The 22565-nt window shown below is 40.1% G+C and overlaps 1 protein-coding gene across 2 annotated transcripts in view; it reads left to right on the top strand.

Annotated features, from left to right (window-relative positions):
• trmt1l (tRNA methyltransferase 1-like) overlaps nucleotides 1-20358 on the top strand; it is a 29095-nt gene extending 8737 nt beyond the window's left edge. For both annotated transcript variants that reach the window (XM_034081653.1, XM_034081654.1), the window contains exons 5-16: nucleotides 1014-1078; nucleotides 5594-5750; nucleotides 8117-8237; nucleotides 8339-8418; nucleotides 15443-15695; nucleotides 16269-16481; nucleotides 16561-16751; nucleotides 17623-17689; nucleotides 18439-18602; nucleotides 18684-18749; nucleotides 19275-19401; nucleotides 19852-20358. In XM_034081653.1, the coding sequence (XP_033937544.1) occupies nucleotides 1014-1078; nucleotides 5594-5750; nucleotides 8117-8237; nucleotides 8339-8418; nucleotides 15443-15695; nucleotides 16269-16481; nucleotides 16561-16751; nucleotides 17623-17689; nucleotides 18439-18602; nucleotides 18684-18749; nucleotides 19275-19401; nucleotides 19852-20035 (1688 nt within the window). In that variant the 3' untranslated portion in view covers nucleotides 20036-20358. The remainder of the gene's footprint in view (nucleotides 1-1013; nucleotides 1079-5593; nucleotides 5751-8116; nucleotides 8238-8338; nucleotides 8419-15442; nucleotides 15696-16268; nucleotides 16482-16560; nucleotides 16752-17622; nucleotides 17690-18438; nucleotides 18603-18683; nucleotides 18750-19274; nucleotides 19402-19851) is intronic.
• Nucleotides 20359-22565: the final 2207 nt, after the last annotated feature.

Below are 22565 nucleotides of genomic sequence, written 5' to 3'. Positions count from 1 at the left end.
CTGTAACCACACCTCCAGAACCCAACCGAGTAATTTATGCTTTAAATAACTCTGCCTGTACAGGCTTGCATCTATCTTGTAGTCCAATACTAACTGCACAATATTTACTGACACTGAGCTGTGAAAATATAACACTTATGGGGGGACAGGGCTGCTAAGTCTAGAGATGGATCTGTTGGTCCTGGCACCAGGGGGAGGGACAACTGATTTAGTATGAATAGCTGCTAAAGATGTACCTGCATTTACTAAATGTCAGCTAAAAGAGGAGTGAAATTAAAAACCTGTATAGATATTAACAGTACTTAATGTCAGCTTACTAAAAAAAAACGTTATTATTTACAATGGACTACCCGTAGCTAACAGACACATTTCCACCACTCATAAACCATACCCACCGTTTCTTTGAAAAACTGGGTGACATACTGTCGCCCTTTAGTCCCTCTCTTGTCTTTCTCTCCTTTCTTTTCTCTTTTGAAAGCCTGACTTTGTGAGTCGTTGTGACATGGTTCACACGTAAGTACTAGCATCCCTGCTCCTAACATGCTCTCACTCTCTGCTAGAAAGTGCCAGCGGTGCTGCACCGCGTTTGGAGGCAGGACCAAACCATTACATGTAAATAGAAGGGGGTGTACAGAGGCTTTGGATAATTAACTTTTGGAAGAAAACAAGTTAAATGAATTGTAAGTTTAGTGAGTACATTATAAATATAACGTCCTATTAATGTTAATTCTTGATGAATGATGAAAGGTTACTTAAACATTTTTTTCTTAATGTTCTAAAATAGTTTGGGCCCCCGTGGTGAGGGTGTTTGGGGTGGCCAATAGGGTGGCCAGGATTCAGCTGCCACCCCCAGCTCCGCCACTGCGTTCAGAGAGCAGTCATACTGGTTGGAAAAAGTGTGCAAAGTTAAAAAAAATCATGTTTTCCTTACTTGTAATGATAAAGAAATGCATGTGAAAGTGTCAGCTAAGGACATCTTCTAATCCTGATGCATAACTGTTGACCTTTAACAGGCCAGATGATGTGCATCTGCCACCTGCCCTGCAGAAACCTGAAACCCAGCCTCAGTGGAGATCAGGTGAGACCTCACACACACACACACACACACACACACACACACACACACACACACACACACACACACACACACACACACACACACACACACACACACACACACACACACACACACACACACACACACACACACACACACACACACACACACACACACACACACGCCAACACGTTCTCACTCCCATCCCGTCACATATTGACGGTCAGGGCCCCTCCCCGTCGTTATATTACGTACAGGGTACCCCTTGACCGTCAGGCTTCTACGGGCAGGGCGTCCCATAGATAGACCTTCATAGACCACGTGATCAACAACAATGGCCGACCTTCGTGTTATTCTCGGTGGAAAATGCCTATTTTAGGGTTCATTTGGCCATTAAAATGCGTTTTGATGTCATTTTATGCGAGTAATGAGTTTTTATTTCTGATTATCTGTGCAGTACATGTACATGATGTTTAGTTTGCTAGTTATGACGAAGATTACTTCATGAATATGTACACATTCATGGTTGCTAACGTTTTTTTGGTGGAAATGTGTTTTTTCACAGCAAAGTCACCCTCTGTACTTGGACTTATTGGGAGAATCTAAAGGCAAGAACATCCCAAATATTCATTTAGGTCTTTATTTTAGACCTTTAGTGTTGCCGTCTGTGAGGAAAATACATGGGGCTCAGAGCCTCGTATTTTTAAAATCTTTTTTTCCTTCTAATTTGTTATTCTTTTCAAAATAACACACTGTTATTTACTCACCAATAACACACAATTATCCTTGCTTTTATTTATTGGTTTAATTCCATAATCTCGGGCTTTTTAGGCGTTCGTCAGGAACTGAATTTCAAAATAAAAATAACCGGAAACAGACGTAGGCCTATAAGGGACATTTCGAGCATCATTGCGATTGTCAACATTTTTGAGTTTAGGATGGCCGAAGACACTACACTACCCATAATCCCCAGCTATCGTTTAGGACTACAGTCCCCGTGATTAATCTTCAAGGTCTGGGATTGGATGTTGGAGTGGCAGTGCGCCAAAGTTACGCCGAGCGTCAAACAGCTGTTTGAAATGGAACGAAACCACGCCAGACTATCCAAAACTGGAATCGAACGCCCCCCCAGAACTACACACTACACTATTGTGTTTCGCAAAATGTTCTATGGGACGTCTCTACTGTACGTTTTCATTTTTCCCACAATTAGAAGTTGCCAGTATTAAACGCATTGGTGTTTTCAAATGTAAAACATATAATTAATAAATGGGTGAAAATCGCTGTCCATAATGCGCAGCATTAATATATAGCATTAATATATACCCACATGACAGCTCATTGATACTTTGTAATTCTACTCCACTACAATTCAGAGGTTAACCTGGTATTTTTACTCCACTACACTTATTTGAGTTACTTTGCAGATTCTGATTAATGATGTGAAATATAAACAACCCTTAAATCAGACTTTAGTTACACCTGAGTAAAATTCAGGTAAGGTGATTGTCAAGTGCCAACAATCAGGAGAGATATTTGATAGTTGGTGCTTGAGAAGACTAAACATGTATCTGCAATTGACATGAATGAAAACGAGTAATAAAGTATATTAATTACTCGTTATTCTCTGCTAATAGTTAATTAAAGACTATATTATGGCTATTTTGCACATCCCTTTCAAGATTTCAAGATTTTCAAAGGTTTATTGACATATCATATACACAACTACAGTGTAGTTATGCAATGAATGAAAAACTTGGGTCACAGGTTCCTCAACAGTGCATTACAAGACATCTATCAATATGTGTGTACCTCCACCATTACACTGTCGTATTCTGCACATTTCTTATTCTATCTACATACATAAGAGTATAATCCATATGTATAATATCAGTTAAAATAAGTGCTTCAACATAGTTAACATTGCAGGAAAGCAATATATTAGACGTTAAGTACTTTGTCAGGCTTAATATTTATCTGTAATATTATATTTATAGATGCCCCCAAAGTTTTGTTCTTATTTAAAAGAAGACCTTAATCTGTTATTTAATGTTTAAATAAAGGTTAATTCGTTTTTCTGTTTTGCACCTCCTCCTATTAATATCTTTGTACATCCTGCACTAAACTGTTTTATTGTAGAGATCACTTATAGTATCTTCTTGATTTTTTATATTCTATATTTCTATCACAGACCTTCTACTTTCCCCCTATGAAAGTATGTACTCTTAATATTTTTTTAATCAAATATAACACATAAAAACAATAATTCAGTAATGTGCTTTAACCACTAGGCGGTGCACACAGGGTACACACAGCCATAATAACTTTGTATTATTAGTGTAGGACACTTGTATGTACAACATCTGAAGATGTGTAGTTTTATTCATGCTTTCTCATAATTTTACAGCATATTGCTATACTATTTCAGACTCAGTATTTACATTCTTACATTCCAAATTCAATCCAATTCAAATCAGTAATATCTTTAAAAACTACAAGTCCTTTTATATCAGCTGTGCACCGTTATGGTGTAAATATAACCTATCTATGAATTATATCAAATGTAAAAGTCATTAGTCAAAGAATTAGTGTTGATACTGCAAGGAGACGTATTGTGTGAAGAGAAATTGAAGATGTTGTTTAATTGTTGATATATTTATGATCCACGTCAAGTAGTTTCGGCGGAATTTCTTCAGTTTTTCCAAAGGTCTCTTTGGGGCTCTATAAATAAAGAACTACGGCAGATCTGTAATATTTAATGCAGCCGAACCGTGTATTACAATGCCGTTATGTGATGACTTCCAAAGAGAAAAGCAAGAGCACTCGGAATTAAGTATTATTTTATTCTTTTAAAAATGTTTTCCGGATTTCATATAATATAAACACCAAATCCCAGCATGCATTGCGGCTAAAAAAGCGTAGCTGAGGAACTTGGGTAATCACTCGAAATCCCTACGTCTGTTTCCGGTTATTTTTATTTTGAAATTCAGTTCCTGACGAACGCCAAAAAAGCCCGAGATTATGGAATTAAACCAATAAATAAAAGCAAGGATAATTGTGTGTTATTGGTGAGTAAATAGCAGTGTGTTATTTTGAAAAGAATAACAAATTAGAAGGAAAAAAAGATTTTAAAAATACGAGGCTCTGAGCCCCATTTATTTTCCTCACAGACGGCAACACTAAAGGTCTAAAATAAAGACCTAAATGAATATTTGGGATGTTCTTGCCTTTAGATTCTCCCAATAAGTCCAAGTACAGAGGGTGACTTTGCTGTGAAAAAACACATTTCCACCAAAAAAACGTTAGCAACCATGAATGTGTACATATTCATGAAGTAATCTTCGTCATAACTAGCAAACTAAACATCATGTACATGTACTGCACAGATAATCAGAAATAAAAACTCATTAGTCGCATTAGCCTGACGGTCAAGGGGTACCCTGTACGTAATATAGCGACGGGGAGGGGCCCTGACCGTCCGTCAATATGTGACGGGATGGGAGTGAGAACGTGTTGCACACACACACACACACACACACACACACACACACACACACACACACACACACACACACACACACACACACACACACACACACACACACACACACACACACACACACACACACACACACACACACACACACAGTCTGCAGATCACGTTCCCATCAGTTTGGAACAATAAGAGCAAACCCTGTAGCTTCGGGCTTCATCGACATAGGACTCTTTTACAAGGGAGATGTGCCGCACATTGGTTACACATAGAACACAAAACAAAAATACATTTCACATACTTAGTTTCGGCATACATCTTGTTGTGCTGCAGTAAACCCTACTTTTAAGGTTCCTGTGCGTTCTGTATTGTTACTTTTATTATGAAATGTGACCTAAATAATGTAAATCAGAAAAAAACTGAACCTTCTTCACCATGTGGAAATAAATCCTTACTCTGTAAAACCCCTAATATATTCCTAAACATGTTTTGCCTTTTAATCATAAAAGCTATTTTTCATGATTTGATTGAGCAAAAGTAGGCAACAATTGACTGTCTCTGCATTCTGTCATTCTTAAAGAGGCTCTATTAGGCTTTCTCCTGTAACATAATCACATCACTATGTCACACTCCTGCTTCTATTGGCTAGCTCTCCAACGCCATGTACGTGATTGGCTAAGGGGTGGGACATCTCTTAGCACTTGACCAATAAGCTGTCCAGCTAACCAATCAGAGCAGACTGGGCTCTGGTTTCAGACAGAGGGTGAAAAGAGGTGCTGCAGCACAGGCAGTATGAGAACAAGAAAGAGCTTTTTGAAGAAGGATGGAGACATGTCACAGCATAGACACAAAATACAAATATGAACCTGAAAATGTGCATAATAGAGCCCCTTAAAGTAATATGGTCCAAATTCTGAATTGGTAAATACTGAATTCTAAGGCATTTCCTCTCATCATGCCATTTTACATTATTGTGAAGATGCTGCATTTCTTTACTTCTTTCTGCCCTAAATGAAGTTGATATCCCAATATATTCTGTCCAGGCCTCGGGGAGACACGTGGCTCACTACCACTGTGTGGTGTGTTCTGTCACCATCGCCCGGAAAACGGACATGATCAGCCACCTGAAGCGGCACGTCAACAAAGGAGAGACTGAGGCCAGCTACTCGGGGAGCTCAGACATGCAGTATGAGGAGCCGGGTAAGAAACAGCGACACCATCTACATGCTCCACTAGATTAAAACAGGAAATGGTCAAAACAAACTTTCACTCAGCTCTAAAAAAAACACTAGATGGTACAGTTTAATTTCAACATCCCAGGTTTGAGTCTTAAAATACATATATTTATACAAGAACATTGGACTTCAGGACTATTTATATGTAAAAGGACTTGTCTGCTGCATTTGACACGGTGAACCATGAGATCCTCCTTCGCACTCTCCAAGAACTTGGAGTTTCAGGCTCTGCACTTTCCCTCCTCACCTCATACCTCAAAGACCGTACCTACAGGGTCACTTGGAGAGGGTCCGAGTCCGACCCTTGTCAATTAACTACAGGGGTCCCTCAGGGCTCTGTTCTTGGTCCCCTCCTCTTCTCCCTGTACACAAACTCGCTCGGATCTGTCATTAGCCCCCATGGTTTTTCATACCACTGCTACGCTGACGACACCCAATTAATTCTGTCCTTTCCCCGCTCAGAGACCCAGGTCGTCGCACGCATCTCTGCTTGTTTAGCTGACATCTCTCAGTGGATGTCCGCTCATCACCTCAAGCTCAACCTTGACAAGACTGAACTGCTTTTCCTTCCGGGAAAAGATTGTCCCTCTCTTGACCTGACTATCAACATCGGCACCTCTGTTGTTTCCCCGACCCAGACTGCAAGGAATCTGGGTGTGATCCTAGATAACAAACTGTCCTTCACTGCAAACATCGCTGCTACAACCCGTTGCTGCAGATACACGCTTTTCAACATCAGGAAGATACGTCCCCAGCTGACCCAGAAAGCGACGCAGCTTCTGTTCCAGGCTTTCGTCACCTCACGCCTAGACTACTGCAACTCCCTCCTGGCTGGTCTACCTGCATGTCCCATCCGACCTCTGCAGCTCATCCAGAATGCAGCGGCTCGTCTGGTCTTCAACCTTCCTACATTTTCCCACACCACTCCGCTCCTCCGCTCCCTTCACTGGCTTCCAGTAACTGCTAGAATTCCCTTCAAGACACTGGTACTTGCGTACCATGCTGCGAATGGATCTGGCCCTTCCTACATCCAGGACATGGTTAAACTGTACACCCCAGCGCATGCACTACGCTCTGCATCAGCCAAACGACTCGCTGCACCCTCGCTGCGAGGGGGACCCAAGTTCCCATCAGCAAAAACACGTGGGTTTGCTATCTTGGCGGAATGGTGGAATGAGCTCCCCATTGACATCAGGACAGCAGAAAGCTTACACACCTTCCGGCGCAGACTGAAAACTCATCTCTTTCGACTCCACCTCGAGCGATAGAATTACTAACAAAGAACTGCTAACAGAGCACTTATATACTAATAAAGGACTCGCTTATCTAAAGCCAGTTGAGTAGCACTTGAAATGCTTGGCTCTATGAAACCTGATGTACTTATATGATTCTGTTTTCTTCAAGGTTGTGTCTTCCTGGTCGAATGTACTTATTGTAAGTCGCTTTGGATAAAAGCGTCAGCTAAATGCAATGTAATGTAAGCCCTACTTATCTTTACGGAGCTTTTATACTGAGTAACAGCTTTTTTTTAATTGTTTTATTTCACACCACAGACAGGCACAGTTAGAGACTCTAGACAATGTTGATGGTTCATTTGCAAAAATAGATAATATTTCTAGTATTTTTTTAATACCAAATTATGTATTTTTTGTCTCCAATCCATTTAATATCAATCAGTTGGTGTGGTTGTATTTATCTTAAGAATGGATTTTATCTTGTGTTGCATATTAACTCACTCAAAGCATCACATTTCTTGGATCTGAAGAAAACAAACAATGAATACAGAATAAATATAATTATACATTTTGACAACACCCAGAACTTTGAAGACTACGAGCTGCGTTAAGGAATTTTAAAAACGACACTATCACAGTCAAGACATGATTTTTATAAGATAAGATGGACCTTCATTAATCCCCGTGGGGAAATTCAGTGGTTTAACAGCAACAGGGTAAGAATGAAAAACAGGTCACACAGAGTCACACAGATTAATACAATTAAAGATCAAATCAAAGATAAAAATAAAAATGATAAAAAACTATGAATTAAGAAATGAATTAAAGTGAACATATATACATATTGGGTCATATATACCAGTACATATTAGATATATTTACATGAATGTGTGGAAGCAGAATATCCAGTTTCTCCTTATTAAAAAGCTCTTAACTCTAAATCTGTTCCACCTCCTACCTGAGATCATCCCTGTTGAGGCACCACTTTGAGTTTTGTGTTTGTTAATCCGACAGAGATTATATTCTTCCTGTCCAAAACAATACAGAATCTTGCTGATCTTTCTCTGTCTTTTTCATTTACAAATTCCGTCTGTAGCTCCGTCCGGTCAGCCGTATGAGATCATGAAAGAACTTGGAACCAACGTCCAGCTCCTCCCGAACCACACCACCCCGCAGAAGAGCGACACCTACTTCAACCGCAAGATGAAGACCAACAGGTCAGCCTGAAAGCAACACCAGTTCTCACAAAAATGTATAATCATGCAGATTTATGTTATGAAAACCAACATGCATTGAAGCAGGGTTGTGTGTGTTTCAGGCAGCTGGTGTTTTGCTCCCTGGCGGTGCTAGCGGAGGAGAGGAGCCCGATCGAGTGTCTGGATGCTTTTGGAGCCACAGGTGAGATTCAATAGACACTTTTTCCCAGAGGTGGGAGTAAGTCCTACATGTGCAAGTCATGAGCAAGTCTCAAGTCTTGACCTACAAGTATCAAGTAAGTCCCAAATCACTGTAGTGAGAGTCAAGCAAGTCAAGTCAAGTCATTGCTCAGGTCAAGCAAGTCAAGTCAAGTCATACGAAATTCTGATGAATAAACCCAGTTTCCGCATTTAAATCAATTAAAAGACAGTGGTTATGAAAATGGATTTAACCCATGATCTTCATTACATACACAGTTAATAAGAATTCCAGAATTCCAGGTAAGAAAATCATATATGGCATTTGCCATTACACATATTTAATTTAAATGTCTGTTAACACTAGAACCGCCAACAGCGTCAGCACCTACATAGATATCATTTTCAAATCATTTAATTTGTTCCTCTTCATAATTTCCTTATAAACTAAGTAAGACGATTTAAAACTCACTTAATTAGGTTAATTTTGAAATTGCTTCAGTTTATCATCATAACAGATCAAAAAAATTCATTTTACAATGAATCAAGGAATGATGCACTTCTACAAACAAAAACAACATAATTAAAACATTTAAACAAACTACTAAAAGTAGATGAACTACATTATTCAAAAGTTTACAGTAACTTCTGATGATAACACAGGGGAAATAAACGAGGCATCTCTTTTCCTCTCTCTCTCTCTCTCTCTCTCTCTCTCCCTTTCCTGACAGCCCGTCAGTATCAGGGTTAGTCAAAAATGAATCCCTTGGAGGTTCTAGTGTTCATTTACCGTTTTGTCTTCTCTTTGCAATCCTTAATCGATTTGAAACCAAGTCTAACGTAGCTTAAACTTAACGTTAGATTTCTAGCTAACACAACACATGCAACTAGCCTACCGTTCTCTGTGGGTTTTTTTGTAGTGACGAATGAAGTTGGATGTTGTGGTGGTCCTGTCACTGATCTTTGTGCTGCAGACCCTGCATACCGCTGTTCTTTTCTTATTACCGTCATTGACAAAATAATCTTTGAATCCAAACTTCACTATTTTTGTAGTAACACTAGCCGCTGCATGTTAACTGACACTCCTGCCTTCTAGTGGGTTGCCAGGTTTGCGCGCATGGCACTATAATCACCCAATCACGTTTTTCGAAAAAACTAAACGTAATATCTCACTACAAAAACAAATGCAAATATTTAATTGTAAACAGTCAAGTCCTTTCAAGTCATCTGTCTCAAGCTTAAGTCAAGTCTCAAGTCATGAATACCAAGTCAAAGTCAAGTCAAGTCTTTTATCAATGTTAGTCAAGCAAGTCTCAAGTCAAAAAATATGCGACTCGAGTCCCCACCTCTGCTTTTTCCTGTATCACGCTAATATCTTACTCTAATCTCTCAATTGTTGTTTTACCTATGAGTTTGGATCTCCAAATGCATATATTCTATTGTTCATATTTTGCATTTAATTTAAATTGTTTGTTATATACCCATTTCTTTTTTCTTTAACTTTCTCTTATTATCTGTATTTTTTGCACTTTATAGCAAATCTTTATTTTTGAGTAATTAGTTTTAACAAAATGATGGCTGCTTATTTATATAGAACAGCCAAAGAACATTTCATTTAAATGATTTGCCATTTATCTGCATTTAAAGTCGGGGTTTTCCTGCCATCTACTGTGACACAAATCACAGCTGCTTTTAACGTCATTTCAATATGTGGTGTTTTGATCAAATACATTAGTCTAGTAATTTTGAAGAAAAAAAAAATACAAGTCTCCCAACTGTTTTGACATAATTTAATCTCCTCCTCAAAATACATTTATTTCTAAGAGTTAACCTCTTAAACCCTGAGCCTGTTTTTCAGGTTTCAGGCTCGAAAATGCCACTAACACAACAAAGACTATATCTTCACTTATAAAAGGGGTAAATTAATAATCTTTTCTCTCAAAGCAAGGTTACATCTGTGAGTTGGATGTAGAAGTGTCAGAATCAATATAGATGTTTTTATTTTAAAGTAAATTCAGATGGAACATAGTAAAAACATGTAAATTCTAATGTCCGCCTAAAAAAAACCATTACTTATAGTGAAAACCACCCTTGAATGATGGATTAGTAGACTAAAAGCTTTAGGAATCCAAACTATAACATATAATAAGTACCCTGTATCAAGATTGATGCAAAACAAGTGAAACTTGACCTTTTTAGAGAGGTTTAGACAAATAAAGTCCAGGCGGACTGACCTCTGGGTAATTTGGGAACCATCAGTTCCATTTGACTTTTTTCACTGTAAAAATCATTTTATTACTTTGAATCATCACTATAGGTATTCATTCCATCCAAATACAACTGTTGGAAAAAAAATAAAAATAACATACTCTGTTATCCTCTTAGGCCCCACCGACCCGGTTCTGGGGCCGAAATTGCGTCATTTGCAGGAAACAACGTCTAAGGAACCTTAATATTTAATAAACTATGAATATTTTATATCCATATAATGCAAAAAAACTCATTTAACTGATCTTTTTCATTTTTTTTTTCAAATAAAAACACACAATGCTAACAGTGAGCCTCTGAATTAGCCCCAAGCGAAATGCTAACCTATTACTGCACCGAAAATTACTCCTAGCTCCCTTATTACTTATCCTAGCTGCACATCCAACACATCGTTTATGATCGTAAAGACACAGAATCTAACGGTGCCCACCTCAACACTGAAAGATACAAACTCGCGACGTTATCAACAAAAACGTACATCAAAACAAGTGGCGCTAGGTACTAACATGCGCTAGGCTAACATGGCTTACCTTGGTCTTTGTCTGGTCTGAACTGGTCTTCAATGGCATTACAACGATAAAAACGATGATGTAGTTAATCCATAGGTTAATATACAATGGGGCTGTGTCCCCTTTGAAATGTTCTGATAATCTATAAGCAATAAAACTGCAATTCCGTTATCTGCTGTCCGCTCTGTGCTCCGTGCGCTCTGGGTCCTGCTGCAATGCCTGCTTCCTCACGTAGTAAACACTGCGTAGAGTCTGCTGCGTAATGTGCTTACGCTGGCTGGCATTCTTTATACTTTACGCAGGCCCATATCTCTGGAACCCATTGGTCGATTCGTGTGATTTACACCTTTTTCTTAACCATTACATCCAATAGAATCGATGGGCAGTTCCCAAATCCACGTAAACATTACCATTGCGGACGTAATAGAGAAGCAAACGAAGCATATCTGAAAGTGCAAGCCTGGACGGCGAAACTTTATACCCAGTATATTGCCATAAATATGATGATGGATTATCAGTAAAAAATTCTACGTGACACAAAGACATTGGATTAACCTTGAGCGGCGTTTTTATTCCGTTGAACACAACCTTTGATCACAAATCAAAAAAGGCAAGACGAAATTATTGTAATATTTTTTAAACCAGATGTTGTTTACTTTCTCTTTTCTGGCTGATAGCTCCAGGAATTTGAGGTCGTACAGTGATGATATTACATGTCTGGAATCTGTGGAGTCTCAGCTTTAAATCGTATATCTTGTTTGTGCAGTTAAGATAGTAATAAGGGCATTTATACCGTGAGTTCTGTGTAAAAAAGCGTTAGCATTAGTTAGCATTTTTTAGCTCAATGCTAATTCAAAGGCTTGGTATTACTCTTGTGTTTTTTTTAGCTAAAAATTGTTCTTATTGTCAGTTAGTGGAGTTTCTTACCTTTAAAAGGGTATGAAACATTAATAGTTTCATAAATGTTAAGAAGCCCTGAGACATAGTCTCGAAAAAAAACTATGGGGGGGGGTCCACTGGGGGGACCTTCAGGCTTAAGAGGTTAAGATAAGAATCATTAACTTGATTCTATTGTTGTCAAGTTCCTGCCAATAATAGTCATTTTACCATCTTGGCTAAATTCTGATCTTAAACAACGTTGTGATCAAACAATCAGTCAATTATAATTGAATTATAATAATTAAATAATTAATTATAATAATACATTTTTATAACAACATTCCACACACAAAAAAATCCAAATATTTCCTGGCTTTCTTGTCTTTTAGGGTTTTGAAGTACTATCTTTGCTTTTAAAATAGTAGGTCGGATCAGATATGTCTTTAAAAAAATATCTTTTACAAAATTACAACACACACATTACCCACTTCTTTTCACTCCACTTTCCACATCAAATGGAGGAACAGTCCTTTAAATGTCAAATTGGGATTAAGGAAATTGTAATGGATTTATTTGTTTACTATTTTCTGTTATTTATACAACAAAAGAGTAATTGATTAACTTAGAAAATAAGATGAATTAAAGCTGCAAGCAGCGTTGAGCGGGTCTTCGACGTTCCGCAGGCTGTTGTCCGCACGTCGACGTGTGTGTCTAGGTGAGGTCATAATTGACATCGAGCTGTTGAGGGCCGGACTAGGAGCCATCATCTGAAGTCTGGTGCTATTTGGATGATTTTCCATTGAATTAGGACAACATCGGATTTTTTGGCGAGGGATGCGTTTCCATGGAAACGGCATTCGTTGAGATTTCAGATTTCACGTAGAGCTGTTGAGGCATGGACCATCAGCCATCATATGAAGTCTGGTGCCGTTTGGAACCTTTTCCATTGAATTAGGACAACACCGTGTTTCATGGCAAGGGACGCGTTGCCATGGAAACGGCATATGATGACATCCCCTAATTGACATAGAGCTGCTGAGGGCCGGACCATTAGTTAACATCTGAAGTCTGGTGCCGTTTGGAACCTTTTCCATTGAATTAGGGCAACACCGTGTTTCATGGCGAGGGACGCATTGCCATGGAAACGGCATATGATGACATCCCATAATTGGCGTAGAGCTGTTGAGGGCCGGACCATTGATGATAGTCTGAAGTCTGGTGCTGTTTGGAACCATTTCCATTGAATTACGACAACATGATGTTTGACGGCGAGGGATGCGTGCGTTACCATGGCAACGGCATACATTGAGATTTCCGATTTCACGTAGAGCTGTTGAGGGCCGGACCAGTGATGATAGTCTGAAGTGTCGTGCTGTTTGGACGATTTTCCATTGACTTACAACAACATCGTATATTTTTTGGCGGGGGATGCGTTGCCATGGAAACGGCATACGTTGAGATTTCAGATTTCATGTAGAGCTGTTGAGGGCCGGACCATTGATGATAGTCTGAAGTCTGGTGGTGTTTGGATGATTTTCCATTGAATTACGACAACATGATGTTTGATGGCGAGGGATGCGTTGCCATGGCAACGCCAAATGATGACATCCCATAATTGACATAGAGCTGTTGAGGGCCGGACCATTAGCCATCATATGAAGTCTGGTGCTGTTTGGACGATTTTCCATTGACTTACGACAACATGATGTTTCATGGCGAGGGACGCGTTGCCATGGAAACGGCATAGGTTGAGATTTCAGATTTCACTTGGAGCTGTTGAGGGCCGGACCATGGATGATAGTCTGAAGTCTGGTGGTGTTTGGATGATTTTCCATTGAATTACGACGACATGATGTTTGACGGCGAGGGATGCGTTTCCATGGAAACGGCATACGTTGAGATTTCAGATTTCACGTAGAGCTGTTGAGGGCCGGACCATTAATGATAGTCTGAAGTCTGGTGCTGTTTGGACGATTTTCCATTGACTTACAACAACATCGGATGTTTTGGCGAGAAAAACGGCATACGTTGAGATTTCAGATTTCACTTGGAGCTGTTGAGGCATGGACCAGTGATATAAAAGTGAAGATTGGGGGACGATGGGACCGTGTCCATTGGATTTACAGCGACACCGTTGTTTATGGCGAAGGATCCGTTGCCATGGTAACGCCAAATTAAGTAACATCAGATTTGACCTAGAGCTGTTCAGGGCTGTGGTGCTAAACGTCATGTGAAGTTTGGTGGCGTTCTGAGAATGTCAGTTTGAGTTATGACATCATCGGGTTCCATGGCGAGGGACCGCCAAAAATCGTACGAACGCGAACTTTGGCGGAAGATAACGGCTACGCCGTACGGATCAAAGATTTTCTCGTGATAACTTAAGCTCTCCCATGTGTCGCGAAGCTACCCGACGAATTTTGAGTCGTACGATAAAAGTCCCTAGGAGGAGATAGATTTCGTAGGTACGCGAAATAGGGCAAAAAACGCGATAAAATCGCGTTTTTTCGACACCAAATTCAAAATGGCCGACTTCCTGTACGTTATTTTTTACCCCTCCAAGAGGCTTTTTGGTTCGTCTCCGCACCCTAGATATGCGTGGCGAGTTTCGTTCGTTTACGTGAAAGTTAAAATAGGGGGAGTTAACGTCAAAAACGGAAGTGGGCGTGGCCTACGCAATTTTTTACGTTAAGTTCCGGGAACAATGACGTACTTCAAGTTGCCACACTTTTGACGCGTGTGCAAAATTTGGTGAGTTTTCACATATGCTACGGGGGTCAAAAGTGCGTGCAACAAAGGTAAAGAATAATCATAATAAATAATCGGACCAGTTTCAATCATGTTCGATTTAACATTGAGGTGGATGGGACCACAGGGACACCTGTAATGGGCTTTTGGCCCTTTTTTACCCTGTTTTGAGGGGGTTTTGCATGGTTATCGCTCGCTTTGCGAGCGACTACGATGATTGTTACGATATCAATTATGCGATTTGCAGTCACGTGGGCTTCGCCCACGTGACTGGGCTCACACGGTCTATCAGCCGACATTATTTACGAACATTTTGGGTGCTTTAGTCGGTCGTTTTCCATGTTTTTGGGTGTTTTTGGCAGGTTTATTGGTCGCTGCGCGACCGATTTTTTCCAATTTTCAATATTATTAATAATAATAATGAAAGTATTGGTTTTAGTGCAACCGTGGTTTAAAGACAGTCCAATCTTGAATCTGAGACTAAAAGACATTGCAAAACAAATGTCTTTTCACTGAAGATTGATGATCAACTATGTAAAATATATCCTTTTGAAAAAGAAAAGAGAGGAGCAATGAGTCTGCATCCACATTAAGCCTTGCCTTGAATTCTTCCTGTCCGTCTCTCAGGGATCATGGGCCTCCAGTGGGCGAAGCACCTCCGCAGCGCCGTCAAAGTGACCATCACAGATATCAGCGACACGTGCGTCAAAATGATCAAAGAGAACTGCGAGCTCAACAACATCCGGGTGGACGGAGGCTCGCGAGGCCCCCGGGGTCCCGAGGTGGCCACCAGTGAGGTTGAGGGAACACCCATCGCTACGGTCGAGGTCGTCAAGATGGACGCCAACGTCACCATGCACCTGTGGCCCTTCGACTACATGTAAGTCGGAAGATAGTTTGTAATTAGTTTAGCTTATTGGTTAGATGTTTTAGTCTTTATTAATAGTTTCTGACACATTTGAGGGCAAAACAGTGAACACATGTTACAGACTAAATGTAATTAGCACAACACGTATTTGTAAAAAAACGTACTGGAACGAACATAGTGGCATATAAGTCGCATTGCAGGAATATAAATCTAATTAATCAAGTATTGTGTCTGTATCCTTCTTCCTCTGTGCCATAGTTGTCCAGAAACTATTAAAGGGGCCTTTCCTGCCTATTTTCAGGTTCATATTTGTATTGTGTGCCTCTACTTTGACATGTTTGCATGCTTTAATGGGCTCTGGTTTCAGACAGAGGGTGAAAAGAGGTGCTGCAGCACAGGCAGTATGAGAAAAATAAAGAGCTTTTGAACATTAAAGCATGGAGACATGTCCCAGTAGAGGCTCAAAACACAAATATGAAACCTTAAAATCCGCACAATAGGGCCCCTTTAACTTTCTACAGAGTAAAATGAATGAATGCTTCCTAAAAATGTGCAGTTATTAATTGACTCTTTTCAATCTTCCAGTCACTTGGATCCGTTCGGCACTGCAGTGAACTACCTGGACGCTGCCTTCAGGAACATCCGGAACCTGGGCATCATCTCTGTGTCGTCCACCGACACGTCCTCTCTGTACTCCAAGAGTCCCAATGTCACCCTGCGGCACTACGGCTGCCACATCATCCGCACCGAGTACTACAAAGAGCTGGCTGCACGCATGGTGGTGGACACAGTGTCCAGGTAGGACTTCACATCCGAATGTCTGTCTGCCCTGATGTGGCAGAAAAAATAAAATCCTGAATATTGCTGTGTGTTGCAGAGCGGCGGCTCGCTGTAACAAAGGCATCGAGGTGCTGCTGGCCGTGGCCCTGGAGCATTTCGTCCTGGTGGTGGTGCGAGTCCTCCGGGGCCCCACGCAGGCAGACGAGTCCACGAAGAAGTTACGTAAACTGGTCCACTGTCAGTGGTGTGAGGAGAGAGTCTTCCTCAAGAAGGGGAACATGGTGGACGGTGAGTTGTTGTGAGAGTCTAGTATACACCTGATGCAACTGATGGAGTTTAGCTAAGTATATTTACTAAAGTATTTCACTTAGGTACACATTTGAGGTGATTTTACTTTACTAAAGTAGTATTTCCATATTTTCCTACTTTATACGTCCATTCACATCTCAGAGCGAAATATTCTACTTTTGACTTTATTACTTTACAAATGAAATGTTTTCATCCACTTACTGTCCAGTTAAAACCATGTACTTCCAGATATGTTGATCCAAATATTTTTTTTATGAACTGATTGAAAAGTGTTTCACTCAAATATTTAATAACCGTTTTGGATCGGCTGGAAAATGCATTAGCAGAAAAGCTGAAAACATGGCTGTTTTTCCTAGCTCATTCAAATACTTTGAAGAGATATGTGGGTCTCACAGGAGGCGACAAAACTATAAACACATGATGATCTTGTAGAATAAGAAGACTTGCTGTAGATTAAACTACAAAGCAATGTATAAAGCTATTAAAAGCACGTACAGCAGTAAAATGCAACAATTATATCAATGAAGCAGTCATTTTCATCCCAAGAAACCTTATGTATAATAAGCCTATTATGGCCTCTTTCATTCATTTTTAGAAACGGTCTTTATGGGTATACAAATATGTTCCATGAGCACTTAGTCGACAACCATCTTTGCCTCCTCACCGCCTATAATATATATATATATATATATATATTAAGAGATCCAAATGTAACAGTTGTTGTCAATATGATGTGATATGTGTCCTGTTGTTTATATTAAATTCTTATTTTTTTCCCGCAGAGAAGGACATACAGGAAGCTGCAGTACATATGAAAAGTAAATACTTTACTTTCTTGTGGTTCTTCCAGAAACGCTGCCCTGTAACTGTCACGGAAGTATGCCCGGGAAGACAGCAGTGCAGCTGGGGCCGTTATGGTAAATCACTGCAGGCACCGACACACACACCTCACTGAGCTGTGTGATGGGCCCTAATACAACAGCTGCTTCAGAAAACTAGCTAATCAGATACGCTGCTGCTCAAATCTCCAGCCACGATGTCTGAGAGGAGTTATGTTTCAAGCTTTTAGGTTGTAGAAAGTCCGTTTTCAGATGTTGCATGAAAGATGTGTTCTGAACATGGAGAACAAAACTCTGTTCAATGGTTTAACCGGACTGAAAATGTAAAGGGCAGAAAGAGACATGTATAACTTTTAGAAACAGTTCAATAAGAATAGAAGAAATGAGCCGTCATAGGCAAAAGAAACTGGAAGCTTAGCATCAAAATGTGTGCAGATTAAAGTCGGAACAACTTCCTGCTCCAATGTTAAGTGCACCATCATGCTTCTAGCCTGCTGAATTGACTACTTATGGCATTTGGAAATGGTATTATTAACACAATATAAACAAAAAGTTAGAACTGTTGGAATATCATCTAAACATACAGACTGATCAATCACAGTTTACATCTATTCAACATAACACTGAGTCTGCAGAGGGCCCAAAAAGAATCGTTCAACCTTAATATTTAGAGCCTAGTTGCACCGTTAAATACTGATCATGGGTCACAAAACAAATGTAAAATCCGATTGAAATAGTATTCTGTCATTCAACAGAATAAAAGAGTTTGTGGTATTATACTCTATTTGATTTCAAACCTTTCAAAGCTAATGCATGTGTGTGTCCAGGTCCGGACCTCTGTTTAACACAGGCTTCCTGAGGAGGATGCTGTCTGCGGCGGTGAAGCACAGCATGGACGACATCCAGCCGCTCGTCAAAACTCTCATCTGCGAGTCGGACTGCACCACCCTCAAGTCGCTAGTCCACGGGTCTTCTGCTCTCAGCAACCAAGGTGACACATCCCCACCTGTAGCACAGGGTGTGTGTATGACAAAACAACGTGTTGACAAGATGTGTTGTTCCCTCTCTGCAGTGGAGTGCGGAGTCGTCATCAAGACCTTGAAGAGCGGAGAAGAGTCGGGTCAGTCTGAGCAGTCCGGTGAGTCAGTGACAGCAGAAGGAATGTACTCCTTTTTTAGGTTGTTTTTAATGTACTTGTACACAGAAATGTACATATAAAAGGAAAAAAAGCTGACCTGTTACTTACTCTGTCCTCTAGATGGCAGTGTTGCTGAACTGCACCCACTGCATAGAATGTGCATTTATGATGCTCTGCAGGAACATTTAAATGACTTTTTTAACCTCTTTATTTTACCCTTAAAGTTTATTTTACTGCCAGAACAGCCATTTCACACACTGTATGACAGTTCCACTGACTGTGCATTCTGTATCTGCTAGTTCAAATACTTCAGGGACACTACAAGGGGCCAAACTGTTCTCTATAGTCACAGCATCACAAATACAAATAATGTCCGGTGCAAAACGTCACATTCATATTTACCCAAAATTCAATCTGACTTATTTGGTAGCTTTTGAAACTTTGAGATATCCACTAGAGTCACTCCTGGGTTTAGCAGAGTTGGACATGAATCCCTCTCAGATCTAATTTCCAGTACTCCTGCAGGGAAGAGGAAGTCAGGAGAGGAGTCGGGGAATGTGTTGAAGAGGATGAAGTGTGAGGCGTCTCTGGAACACCCGCCCTTCTACTACAGCATCCACCGCCACAGCATCCGAGGCATGAACATGCCTAAGTAAGTGACCTCTGACCCCAGCACATCAATGGACCACACTGCTGCACTGGTTGACATTCCATTCTTTGACTGGATCCAACTGTTCTGTTGTTAAATATTCACCAATTGAGGATTAATACACTGCTGGAGATAGTCCTCCATCCATCATGTTTCCCAGCTTGAGGAACTACAGTGAGGAAATTACTGAGACAAAAAAAAAATGAATACAATTTAAAAACAATGGGCCTGGAGCTAAAAGCCACACAAAGTCAGAAAGTATTAAGACAGTAACACCATGTTGGTTTGCACATGGGATTAGTTGACAAAAAGAAAAATGAAGAATAACACAAGATTTATTCTTTATCCTTTTATGGAAATACTGAAACACAACTTCAGACGCTTTAAATATAGACATAAAACTGCAGGAACATTTGATCTAACTTTATTATTTCTCTATATTTCTCTTCACAGGTTGAACAAGTTCCTTCAGTACCTGACGGAGGCCGGCTTCAGGGTGAGTCGGACCCACTTCGACCCGACGGGGGTTCGAACCGACGCCACACTGGAGCAGTTTAAATCTGTCCTCACAAAGTACAGCGTGCCCACGAACATCAGCGTCCCTCAGACGAGTGTGAGCATGGACAAGACGCTGTGAGAGAAACGCAAAGCCTTCCACGCTTTGAAACTAAATCAGTCTGCTCGTCTGGTTTCTATTCATCTAAAGAAAGTTGCACTGAAACTACGTGGACATGTTTTCACTTTAATATATCTTTAATCAAACCAAAAACAGATTTTTGTATATTAAACTGCGGATCCTGCAGCACAGAGGAGCCTAATTTATCTGCTGTTTCTCTATTTATGTTCAGAGTTCTTATGAAAATCTATGGGTTACAAGTTGTGATTTTATTTTCTAGCTGGTTAACTGTCTTGTTTTATTTCTTGTGTGTAAAAAAAAACATTAAATAAAAACAAAATCAACGCAAAGCCTGATTTGTACTGATTTCCTGTAATTCTTAATTGAGCAAAATACAATTATCCTGTTTTCTGAGCGATAAAATCAATTAATAAATGTTTTATTTTTGTTGCATAAAGGTTTTCTCTCTTTCTTTTATAGTAATCCAAGTCACATCAATTACCAAACAGAACATGATGCTGAGTCTGAATAATGTTAAAAACAGCTTGCAATTTAACAGCAGCCTCCTTAATGGAGGGACCTGCACAATACATCACGGTATCGTCCGCATAAAATTGTAAGGTTGCTCCGTCGACATTTTCACCTAAACTGTTGATATATATGGAGAATAAAAGTGGACCTAAAACAGAACCTTGAGGAACACCATTAGCAATGTTTAACCACTCAGAAGACAGTCCATCAAAATGAACACATTGGGACCTTTCAGAGAGGTAGTTCACAAACCAACCCACTGCATGGCTGGATATGCCAATACTGAGTAGCCTCTGCTTTAAGATGCGATGATCGACGGTATCAAACGCTTTGGACAGGTCAACAAATAGAGCTGCACAACTCTGCTTATTATCTAAAATACTCGTAATGTCATTCACCACTTTCATTGTGGCAGTGATGGTGCTGTGTTTCTTTCTGAAGCCTGACTGATGTTTAGACAGGATATCATTTTTACATAAAAACTCCTTTACCTGTTCACTCACTAGGCGTTCAAGAACCTTAGCCAGAACTGACAATTTAGAGATTGGCCTACAATTGTTTAATAAGGTGGCCTCCCCTCCTTTTAGTAAAGGCAGGAGGACATAAGCTGACTTCCATATTTTTGGAATGTTCTTAGTGCCGAGGGAGGGGTTAAAAAGAGTAGTGAGAGGTGGAGCAATAAAATCTGCAGCTATCTTTAAAAAGAAAGGTTCTACGTTGGCCGGGGCGGCCGGTTTCTTAGGATCTAACTTGGTTAAGGTTTCATGAACAACATTAACAGTAAAAGGGGTAAAACTGAAAGGGTTTTCCAGACCACGTTGTTCAGAGTCACGGATTGGGGTGTTCACAGAAGCAGAGTTAGAAACAGAATCAAACATAGAACCACAGGACACAAAATGCTCATTAAAGCTATTCAGCATAGTGACCCTGTCCGATATAGTGCCAGATGCTGTGGTAAGGCACGGAGGTAGCTCATTACGGATTTCACCGGTGGATATCGATTTTATGGCTTTCCAAAATGTTCCAGGATTATTTAGGTTTTTTGTGGTAACTGACAAATAGTACTTAGACTTAGCACTTTTGACATGTGATGTAAAGCTATTTCTTAGCTGCCTAAAGCGTAGCCATTCTACCTCTGAGCCTGATTTCCTGGCCTTTGCCCATGCCTTGTTTCTCTCATGCAGGAGACAAGACAGTTCAGCAGAAAACCACTCTAAATGTACGCAGGGGTGCATGTCTATCAATGATCTCCATAAAACCAATATAAACATAAGACCATGCAGTTTCTACATCAGCACACAGATCGATTTTTCCCCAATCAAAACCAAACAGATCATGTACAAAACCCTGCTCCACAAAATGCTTTGCTTACTGATAATGCGAGGTTTACCCTTTTGGACCTTTGTGTCCCTCATTGTAGCTACAACACAGTGATCACTCACATCATTTGTAAATACTCCCACAGATGAGTATTTATGGAGAAACTCACCATTTCACACCTCGTTCTGAGAGCGTTGAGTGGTTGAAAGGACAGAAAAGACTTCAAGGTTTATCAGTAACCTTTAGAAGGACATGGGGAATCTGTGAAAGACATAGCCAGAATTGTTTTAAATCATAAGCAGCTTGGGAGGTTTTAAAGCTGATGATTAAATAATGTGTTAATCTCATTTGTTTTCTTGCTCTGTATTAATGCGTAGAGAAAACCGTGATTACCTGCTGAATTTACACTGGATGCTCAACATGAGGGCAATTACTAGATTAATAGGAATACATTATGCGTATTAAGCTTCAGGGAAACAAGCAGTTCACACAGCAAAGGCCACATATAAAGGAGTAATCTGACCATTATCTGTTAACTCCTTTGAGTACAGCACCAAATGCATTGGGATTCAGCTCAGCAGATGTCAATGATTGATCAGATCATAGCTTCACTTTTTTGAGTTAATCAGCGCAGATGTAATCACTGCTAATCATCCAGAGTGATAGCACTACAGGTAAGAAAAGTGAACATCCCCCCACT

Source organism: Pseudochaenichthys georgianus, chromosome 4, assembly GCF_902827115.2.
Source record: "Pseudochaenichthys georgianus chromosome 4, fPseGeo1.2, whole genome shotgun sequence".
NCBI classification, from domain to species: Eukaryota; Metazoa; Chordata; class Actinopteri; order Perciformes; family Channichthyidae; genus Pseudochaenichthys; species Pseudochaenichthys georgianus.
The sequence above is the reverse complement of the archived record's forward strand: the minus strand, read 5'-3'. Positions and strand labels throughout refer to the sequence as shown.